This window comes from Camelus dromedarius, unplaced genomic scaffold (assembly GCF_036321535.1).
Source record: "Camelus dromedarius isolate mCamDro1 unplaced genomic scaffold, mCamDro1.pat HAP1_SCAFFOLD_71, whole genome shotgun sequence".
In the NCBI taxonomy this organism is placed as follows: domain Eukaryota; kingdom Metazoa; phylum Chordata; class Mammalia; order Artiodactyla; family Camelidae; genus Camelus; species Camelus dromedarius.
The window spans coordinates 28,740-38,930 of record NW_026989857.1 but is presented as its reverse complement, the minus strand read 5'-3'; the positions used below and the strand labels follow the sequence as shown (position 1 = coordinate 38,930).

The following is a 10,191-nucleotide window of genomic DNA, read 5'->3' as shown; positions in this document are numbered from 1 at the left end:
ACACGTTGGTATTTTTCAATAAAAAACATACTGCAGTACTGCAGTCTGTGGTTAGTTGAATCCTCAGATGCAGAGGAACTGCAGATAAGGAGGGTGACTGTAAGTTACAAGCAGATTAACCCCCATGTTGTTCAAGGGGCAACTGTTCTTCAAAGTGTTTTTTTTTTTAAACCCTTCATTTATTTGATTCATGAGGCTCTCTGTCCCCTTCTTTTCAAAATTCGTTATCTTGCCTGCACAACTCTTCTCTGGACAGCTTCAGTGTTATTCAGCTTGATCTTAGAAACTTTAGAGGCCAGAAGCAAACAGAGTTGTGTAATATCTACTACAGACAAAAATGCAGGGGAGCCTGGAAGCTCCAAACGTTGCTCAGGAGCATGGTGGCATGAGTAGAAAGATGTTTCTCTAGGGCTTGATTAACATTGCCAGAGAGGTTTAAAGGAGAGGGGGAGGCTACAGGAAACCCTAGCTTGGCCGAAAGAGGAACCTGGGCACATATTGGTTTTCCCCTTCATCCTACCCAGCTTGCATTACAAATCAGTTTCCTTCTGAGTTTGGTTCTTCTGTGGGGTCAGCTGTGTTTCCCTGTGCTAGGTCCCTCTAGCCAAATGACCAAATCAATCCCATCCATCCAGGGTTGTATCTTTGAGTCAGTGTTGGGGAGGGTGTGAGAGATGAAGGGAAGAAACCCCTCAAATAAGAAAGCCAGGCAGCTCAATCTCGACCAGAGGCTACTAAGCCTGAGAAGCCAGTGTCTGGCGGGGGAGATTTTAAATGCAAAAATCCTCCTCAGGGCTGGGATAAATTTCACTTCTGTGTGCATGGACAGGTGGCACCGGCTCCCACATCCACAGAGCTAGAGCTGAGCGGCTGAAATTTCACCCTCAAATTGAAAAGTTGGAATGGGACATAAGAGAAGCCCCCCCCCCACCTCTAAACTTAGAAGCCCATACACACCCTTGGGAGCAGCAGTATATTCCTCGTCCTGCCGCAGAGGGGTGGTGTGTGTAAAATGGTCAGACTATGCCTTTGTTACCCTCTTTCTCTCTTCATCCAGGTGGGGTCACCACTTCTCCAAATCTGAGGCAATTTAGGTCTGTCTCAGAGAGAGAGGAGGGAAGGAAGGAAGGGAAGCTGGGAAAGAAGGGCTGTAGGAGGGCTGGGCACCAGCAAGAGCAACGAGTTTGATTGTGTTTTTGTTTTCTTTTTTGACTGAGGTAAATAAAAAAGCTTTATCCTGCAACACTTGGAGATAAGAATCTGCCCCCCAACCCCCGAGAAGTTGCAGACTCTGTCGCCGTCCTTCACATCAGGCTCTTCCGGTACTGACTGTGCTGCATGGTCTGTCTGAGGGGGGAGTCGGGGGTCTGCAGGTCCATCTGTCTGTACAGGTCCCTCAGCTCCCGGACTTCCTGCAGCACCCTCTTTGCCTGGCTCCAATTTGATGACGCTTCTCCCAGCAGCCGCTCTGTCTCCAGCAGCAGCTGCTCTGACTCAGAATCAGGAGGAGACCGAGGGGGGTCCTTGGCCTTTCGCTTCCCATCTCCCAGTCCCTGAACTTCTGCCAGCAGCTCCTGAGTCTTCTCCAGTTTCTTTGCTACCAGGTCCTGGATCCGGGACAGCTGCCCCGGGTGGGGTGGGATGGGCGCTGGGGGGTCCCCACCCTGGAGTTGGAGGGTGCGGGCTGGTGCAGTGTCCCGCTGAGACAAAATCTCCTCCAGGGAGGCACAGCGGCCTTTTTCTGTGGGGGCCAACTTCTTGGGTGCCTGGGGGGTGTAGGTGGCCCCTTTATCTGGCTTTTCCCAAAGTCGAGGAAGGACGCTTGCCCGGTCTGAGGAGGGCTGGATGCGGTCTGAGTCTGCTCTCCGCCGGCTGCCCGCCAGCTGGGCCACAGACTTGTCCAGGTCGACCCGAAAGCTCTCAGCACAAGAGGTTGGTTCCTCAGGGGAAGGGTCTTCCTCCTGGATCAGGTCCAAGGTCAGCATCCCATCCGAGGTAGAGGTCGAAGCCTGCAGGGGGAGAAGGTGGAATGAAGGGGGTAGATGGTCATCAGTGGGCATTTTAGGACTGACTGCCTGAAAGATGCAAGCTGTGGCCATTTTCCTCTTCGGCGTGCTATCCCTGAAGCCCCTCATTCCCGACAGCCCTGTGGCTTTGTTTGCTATTTCTTATTCCTTTGACAGTGATTTGAACTTATTTCTTTCTTTCATTTTTCTGTGATTTAAAGTAATTTCTTCTGCTTGTTTCCCATATTTTTCACTCTATTATGAACTTCCTGAAGAGCTTCTTTTTCCTCTGTATTGTGGACTCTAAGGATCAAACTGGGTTTGACACATGCAGGATACCTGGCATGAAAGGGTAACTGTCCTTTTCCATCTGTATCCTCTGAGCCACACACCTCAACCCCCTCTGCTATTTGGAACCCAGAACCCCTTGCCTTAAAATAAAACGTGTTCTGTTTTCAGAATACTATAATTTAAAAAAAGTGATAAGGGTTTTCAGTACGTCATATGTATTGATACATATGTTGTTTCAATCATTCCTCATGGCAACCCTTCAAGTGGCATGACTACTGCCTCACTTAACAGTTGGAGACAAGCAGTTTCAGGGACTCACAGAGAGAGTACAGGTTCCAACCCAGTTCTGTCTGATTCCAAAGCCCACGTTCCTTCTACTGTGCTGACTGCCTCTTTTCCTAGACACTTAGAGCTTGGACAAATGAAAGAAAATCCCATTGTTCTTCTAAATGCCTGCAGTACGTAATGTTGTTACCCATCAGGATAGCTAGCCACATGACAGTAGCTTCTGTTGCCTTGTACTATATTCAGTTCTTCCATTTTTCACTTTCCTGTGGGTATGTCTCATTTTCCCCAAAGGATGATAAAAGTTATTGAGGGCAAGACTTTTGAATTCACAGTAGGTGCTGAATAAATATTTTTGCTTTAGAGGAATGAGGCAGGGGAATGGGGTGGAGGGACTTCCCTAGCCTCTGACCTTGGTATCACAAATGCCTCTGGTGTACTATCTGAGATACAGTCCTGTCTGAGATGAATGGACATGGAGTTGGCCCTTCAGCAGTTTTTACTTTCTTACAGTCTTACATACCACGGCCATTAGATGTCCCCGAGTTGGGGGGCGGCGGGAGTGTTGGATTTTTGCCCTGTCTCGAGTCGGGTGGGCGAGATAGCTGTCTTCCTCAACGGTGACCTGAAGAGATGCACTGTGAGCCATGGATGCTCTTTAGAGACTCTCTGTCCCAACCCAGCTTCCCCGATGCCTGAACATGCCTGGATGGGGAAAAATCCCCCCCCCCCATAAACTGCTTCTGAGCAAATCCAACGGCAAGGGACATGAAGGGGCTTCTTAAGCTGGCTCGGGGCTGGCCTGTGCATCAGAAAGCAGAGAAAGAGGAGTTGGCAGAAAAGACTTGGAGAGAAGATAGGAGAACAGGTTTTCAAAAGGGAGATAAAGAAGTAGAGCTGGTAAACGAGGCCTGCATCATTATTTCCCTCATTAGTGAGTCACAGCACTTCCCTCTGCCTCAGCGTCCCTCTCCCCACAGTAAATCCCCTGACCTCATCCAAGATGCGGTTCTTGGCTCGAGTGATAGCAGAGTTGAGGGCACTGATCCACGATTCCTTCTCTTCTGGACTCACTGCCAGGAAGACCAGGTTGGGTGCCTGTGAGGGGAAGATTCCTGTTTCAGCCAGGATTTTAGAATTGGCCTCACCTTGACAGTGAAGAAATAAGAAATTATAATCTCATTCTCTTAGACCCAGCTCCTGGAAGGAGAGAGTCTACTTCTGGAGTCATCTGTGACTTAAGGAAACCAGCCTCTCTTCCTGAAAAATGCCACAGCTTGGAGGCTGTTTTAGAAAAGACCAAGGAGGAACTCAGAAGGGTACTAGACATTAATACAGCACTCGAGGTAATTAGAAGAGGTTTGGTAAAGGATGCGTACTAAAACAAAGACCTTTAAATGTTTGAAAAAATAGAATGTGACAGGAATGGCTTCACAGGTAAAAGTGACTGTCTCCCAAGAGAGGGTGTGTGTGTGTGGTGGGGGAGGTAGAGAGGGAGAGAGATGACCTTTGTGGCTAGACAGTTTAAGGGCTGGCTTGCCCAGAGGGAAGGAAATGGTCACAATATTCTCACGTTAAATAATAAAAGTCAGCAAGAGAGCAATAATTCAGGGCCTCTGAGCTGAGAGAGAGCTCCTGAAGGGGGAAGGTGCTCTCCCCTGCATCCCCCCTTCCCTGACCTGGTCAATGTTCCAGTGGCCAAGGTGGCAGGAGAAGCATACCGTGTTCCCAGGCTGTCTGGAGTGGGCAAGAGCGAACTTGCTATGATTCTTCTTGCTCCTGCTCTTGGATTTCCGGAGCTCTTCACACTTCTCATAGTCACTCAGGTCGAACACCTCTTGAATATTTTTCTCATCTTTTACCTAGGGGAGGGTTGGAAGCGAGGTGATAAGGATAAAATTACTTAGTCCTTGTCCCCAAATTTTAAGTTTAAATCAGTCTTGGGAACCAGAAGCCTGACGGCGGGGGTGGGGTGGGGGTGGAATGGCAGGATAGAAAAAGGCTGTCCTACCCAAGGCCCACAGAGGCCTGAAAGAGAGGGGCAGCCCCCAGGCCCTGACTCCTCTAGTGGGTTTCCACTTAAACCCCTTGTCCACAATCTCTTCAGCCAAGCTACCATTTCCAGAGCCCCAGCAGGTCTGCCTTCACCATGACTCCTTCAGAGGACAGTTACAGGGCTAACAGGTTAATCCTATCATCCTGAAGTAAGCAAAACCCAGATGGTCCTTGACTGTCCAGAGGGAGGAGGTAAAGGGGGTGTCTGAGGGGAATGAAGGGCTCCCTCTGGCCTCTCCCCTCTTATGTTTATATTGTTCTTTCTTACCATCCCCCTCCCCTCCCTGCTGCTTCCTCAAATATATACTATTATGAAAAGAGTTACCTATTTCAGGAGCTTTAGCATCACAGGAACAACAGCCCCTGTGTTCAGTTTGTTGAGTCTGTTCAGACAGGCTGAAAAATACACCTGTACTTCCTACCTCTCCTTCCTCCCTCCAAGGTACCATGATAACCCAACGTAGCTCCCAAGGGCTTGAGAAGCCATTTAAATCACAACCCTCTCTCTAGGCGAAGATGCACTTACACTCTTCCTAGAGGACTAAATTTCAGACTTGGAAAAAAGTGTTCTGCTGCCTCTTTCCATGATTCCAGTTTGACTGCCTAAATCCCCTTACTGCCAGGAAGTTCCTCCTTGTGTCTAAACTGAGCCCTTGCTGTTTGTAGAACCTATCTTGCACCCAGTTCTACCCTGAGCAGCTGTATCCAGCATTTGGCTGTTAACTCTCTAGCTGAATGTCTAATCAGAGACCAGCATTCTGTCTACATCCTCCAACCCCAGCCAGCCTTTTCTGAGCTCCACAAATTCCATTAACATCTCTGCCAAGGTCCGTTTTAGACCTCTCTTGAGTTTTTTCTCCTTTTCCCTAAGGTGATCCCATAATGCTCGTCCTCTAAAGCTGTGAGCTGGCTTGCGAGAGGGGAGGAGACTTTGTCACTAGCACAGACAGAGCAGCTTGTGATTAGAAAATCCTTTCACCCTCTGCTACTTGAGCCTGGGATTGGAAGACTCTGAGGAGTGAGCTTGTTCGTGGTTTCCTAGGATGAGAGAAAAACCACCAGCACTTGTCTTGTTAAAACTAAACAAACAGACAAAAGTAGCCTCCTATCTTCCTTGGAAGACATCCACCCTTCCTGACTGGAATTATTTCACAAAAGAGACCCCAATTCCCAAGCTCTGAAATAGGAGTTGTGTGTGTGGAGTTGACTTCATCCAGCCCCCTGGTTCTCGTCAACCTTGCAGTTGGGAAGTAGTTCTCTCTTCCATTCCCCAGCCCATCTCTGCTCTTGTATCTGCCCATCTGACTTGCTGTTGGACCCAGGGGACTGACACAGACCCATTCAAGTGAATGGCTGCTCATAAACCACCTCTGTTTGTTTCCTCTAGGGCTCTCCCCTATCCTGAGCTCTTGACGAGAGGCCTTGAAGGATTGTGGGTGGAAGTGGACAAGATGCTGGCAAGGGGTGTCCCAGAACAATTCCCAGAAACATGCAGCAGGGATGCAGGGTGAGGCATCACTCCTCTCCCCCTCCTTCCTCAGAGTTGAGACTATCAGCAGAGGCCAGAAATCTTGGAGAGGAAGGTGCTGGGTGTGTGTACGTAGCCAGGGGAAGAGAGTTACTTGTTCTGTTTTCCTTAAGGGAAGAGAAGGGAAAGGAAAGGAAAGGGAGGGAAGGGAAGGGAAGGGAGGTATTCTGACTTGGACATGACTGATAAGGAGCTCTGGGGAGCAGGAGACATTGACAGAGGGTAGCCCTTGATAGAGCAGGGGTAGGAGATGGGGTGAGGCATGCAGTAGGACAAGCATATTCCAATGTTCAGGGAAGATGGACAACTCCAAGACCTTAGTTCTCCACTGTATTGTTTTTGCCCATCTAATTCCCACAGTCTCATTTATAATTACCACCCTCCAAAGTCAACCCTTCCTTTCCTCTGGTTGTTTGTCCTTGGCCCACAGAAAGGAATTTTTCCCATGCTTGCCAAAAAAGATGCCCTGAACCCAATTTCCTCTACCATGAGGTCCCCCTAAGGTCTAGTTTCTGTTCTTATACATCAGCCCCACGATCATAAGGAGCCCTTTGACTGAGAATGAGGAAAATGATTATTAACAACAAAAACAGAAGGATTTCTTTGGTGGAGGCAGTTGTGGGAGACCTTGCCTTTATGAGAGGAAATAAAAAAGACTAAAGCAAATTCTAGGGGAGAGGGTTAGGAATTTTCTTGCCTTAACATGTAAATTATAATCATACTACACGTTAAAAAAATCTTGCATCTATTGACTCTGGAACTTTTGGAGAGTGACAGAATAAAGCCCACCATCCTCGGTCAGTTTCACCTTTAACTCAGGCCACTGTAGCACCACTGTAGCATGGAAACTGGCTCCAAGGAAGAGTACTATCAATAGGCTTGTTCCCTCTTTTCCTCTGCCCTTCTCAGCAGGGGGCAGACTAGCAGTGGGCAGATGGCCCCATGACCAGTCAGATGCTCCTGACTCACAGGACACCAGACAGCCTAGGCTGAGGTCATTCCATCCTTGCCCCTGTCTCAGTACCCCTTCCATCACAAACATGGATCAACCACACTCTTTCGCCCCCAGACTGTCCTTTGGACAATACAAACAAACAAACAAAAAAAGGTCTTCTTCCTTCTACCCTTTCCCTATTCTCATGTTTCCCCATTGACGTGTGGGAAGTTCTCCCTGATTGCTCACTAGTTTCCTGCCATTATGAAGTTCGGGGAAGACAGGAGGTACACTTTGACACTTGCTTTTTTTTCCTTTTTTTTAACTGGGAAGCCAGCAAATTGTGGAAAAACCTTCTGTCCTTCTGTAGGATTTGGTTGGGTAGAGGTGACCCTTAAAAATAAATCCTCATGTCAAAGTGTTCTCTCACCTCCCTCCATCACCAAGTTCCTAGCTTAGTGTAAACAGTAAGGTTTAAACACCCTTAAGAGGGATCTCTTTGGCCCCAGCACAGCTTAGTTCTTCCTGAGCTGCCTCAGTGTTCTGTTCAGATGAATACTTTCTCTAGGACCGAGTGTGTGTCTGTTTCAACACCATAAAAGGATTTATTTACCTAAATATAGTCTATGCAGAAAGCAGAAGAGGTTAGAACTCAGGGAGGACTTCCGAGTTAGCCCTGGGTGAGGGAACACAGGATGGGGTGGGGAAGGGCCATCCTATCAGGGGAACTCAGAACAGTCTCCTAGGCTATGCTGACAACAGTTGCAGAGGTAGGGACTGGAATGACTTCTAACACATGCAGGGGCAGTTTCAGTTTCTCAGTATTGCTACATGTTACTGATCCCAAGAATTAGAGATAAAAGGGAGAAGAGTCTGGATTCAATATGTGGGCTCAGGTTCTGACCCAACGTGGTCTGTCTTTTTCATTTTAACTATAGAGCCAAAGACACAGAGACATGCAGGGGTTCACAACTCCATTCTTCCTTCTGATAAAAATGGGGGTGCTGGGCAGGAGGAAGTGGAGGATGAGATCCTTGCCTCTTTTTTTTTTTGAGTTGGGGTGGGGAACAGAGAACACGTGCTGGTTAGGGACATTGGCTTCAAAAGAAATTAACTGTCTGCCACTCACCAATACTCTACCCCAGGTCATAGGAGGCTGACCTTGGGTTGTGTGTCTGTTTTCTGTGATTCAGGGCAGCCGTACTACTGATATGACTTGCATATGTCCCCACTAAAGACAGGAAAGGGGAGGCTAGCTGGGTTGGGGTGGCAGGGACAGGAAGGAGTGGAGAATAAGCTGAACAGAGTGTTTCAGCAGCAACAGCAAAGAAAAACGAATCCCACATTCAGCTAGAGGCCAGGATAGGGTAGGGGGCAGCAGGGGACACTCGGAACTTTTAGGACATCTTGGGAAGGAGTTGTCGTAGTTGTCAGAAAGGTTTCTCCAAAGAAAAATCTTTAACTAAAATGCAAACTCAACTTCTAATTCTAACTCAGATCTTTTCACTAAAGGGTGACCTTTCTCTGCAGGGAAGATGGGGTAGAGACCAACCAGACCAATGAACTCGCTTTTGGAACAAAATGAGGGATTAGGTAAGGGGAGACCAGAGGTAGATAAGACCCCTGCAGAGAGACAAAGTGGGGACTATGAGAAAACAGGGATAGTTACCGGCAAAGGCCACCTACCTCCTTTTCGGAGATGTAGAGCTGGTCACCTTTTAGCACCACGTAGCGGTTTTTCCAAATCTCCCTGAAAATCCCTTTCCCGCAGAATTTTCGGACCCAGCCGACCTTCTCAGGCGGTGCAGACTGATGATTTCCATCCTGAGGCCCCTGCCCCCGGGGCCAGATGAGAACCGCGCGATTAGGTGATTACAGCTTTTTCCTCCTCTCGTTCCGTCCCCCTGTCCCCTCCTTCCCGTGGCCGCCCCGCCGCAGCGCGAGTCAGGGAGCCCCGCGCTCGCTCCCCACTTCTTCAAAGCCTTTCACTCCGAGGAACTCTCCCCCATCGCTCCCCTCCCCTTTCTCCCAAATAAACAACTGGAACTGCCAGGGGAAGGGGTGAGGGCCCGGCTGGAGCCAAGGGGTGGCCTTCAGGTCTCCGCCGGGCCCCCAGCCCCCTCCCCCAGCCTCCTTCCTCGCCGCGCCGGGATTAACAGCATTTTATTTTATTTTTCATTGTCTTCTCGCCACTGCAGAGCGCGATGCCAGCGGCCGTCGGCCGCTCAGGGAGAGGGAGGCCGGGGGTCGGACAGAAACTCAGCCAAGTTAACCCCCAGACCAAGTAAACAAACAAAAGCCCCCTCCAGCGTCTCGTCGTGGGGCCCGGCGCGCCGAGGCCGAGGCCGAGGGGACCGGCGGCTGGGCCGCCTCGGGCAGGGGGCTGGCGCCGGGGGCCCCTGGTCCCCAACCTGGCCGCCCACGGCCCCGACGGGGCCGGGGTCCTCGGGGCACAAAGTCAGCGGCGGGAGCCGGGCGGGCGGGCGCACTCACCCTCTTGGTGGAATTGTTCTTCTTCATCATTCCCGGCGTGCGGGCGCGGGGGCCGAGGGGCGGCCCCGCGTCAAGGGCCGAGGCCGCTTCGAGGGGGCTCCTGTCCGGGGGGGAGGGTGCGGAGAGGCCCCCGGCGCCGCCGCCGCCGCTCCTCCCTCCCTCTCCTGGACTCTCCCCTTCTTTGTAGCTCCGGTTACACTAAAGGCCGGCCTCCCTCGCGCTCGCACACACATGCACGCCCGCTCCCCGCCCCTCGGCGCCCTCCATCCCAGCGCCCACGCGGCCCGGGCCCCCGAGCGCGCCCCCGCCACCCGCCCTCCCGGCCCGGCCCGGCCCGGCCGCTCCCCCGGCCCGGCGCGCTGTGGGCGGCCCAGCCCGCGCCCCGCAGCTCCATCCACCCGCTCGCTGACGTTGCGAGTTCAGAATAAAGGGCGAATCGCGGAGCCGGAGAGAGTGCGCTCCCCCCACCCCCCTCCTTTGTTTCTGACTCACTGAGGGTGAAGAAGACAGACCTAAACCCCGCCGGAGAACGGCGTCTGGAGGGGCAGAGAGACCCAGACTCGCACCGACAGCCAGAGCGAGAGGTGGAGCCAGAAAAG

General features: G+C 51.0%; 1 protein-coding gene across 1 annotated transcript; it reads right to left on the bottom strand.

Annotated features, from left to right (window-relative positions):
* Positions 1 to 1,183: 1,183 nt before the first annotated feature.
* Positions 1,184 to 9,898, bottom strand: LOC135320984 (pleckstrin homology domain-containing family O member 1). Its single transcript, XM_064484205.1, has 6 exons — positions 9,593 to 9,898; positions 8,786 to 8,932; positions 4,304 to 4,444; positions 3,576 to 3,680; positions 3,106 to 3,207; positions 1,184 to 2,009 (listed from the first exon to the last, which is right to left on the bottom strand). The coding sequence occupies exons 1-6, from the start codon at positions 9,620 to 9,622 to the stop codon at positions 1,305 to 1,307; spliced, it is 1,230 nt and encodes a 409-aa protein (XP_064340275.1). The 5' UTR covers positions 9,623 to 9,898; the 3' UTR covers positions 1,184 to 1,304.
* Between the last annotated feature and the right edge of the window lie 293 nt (positions 9,899 to 10,191).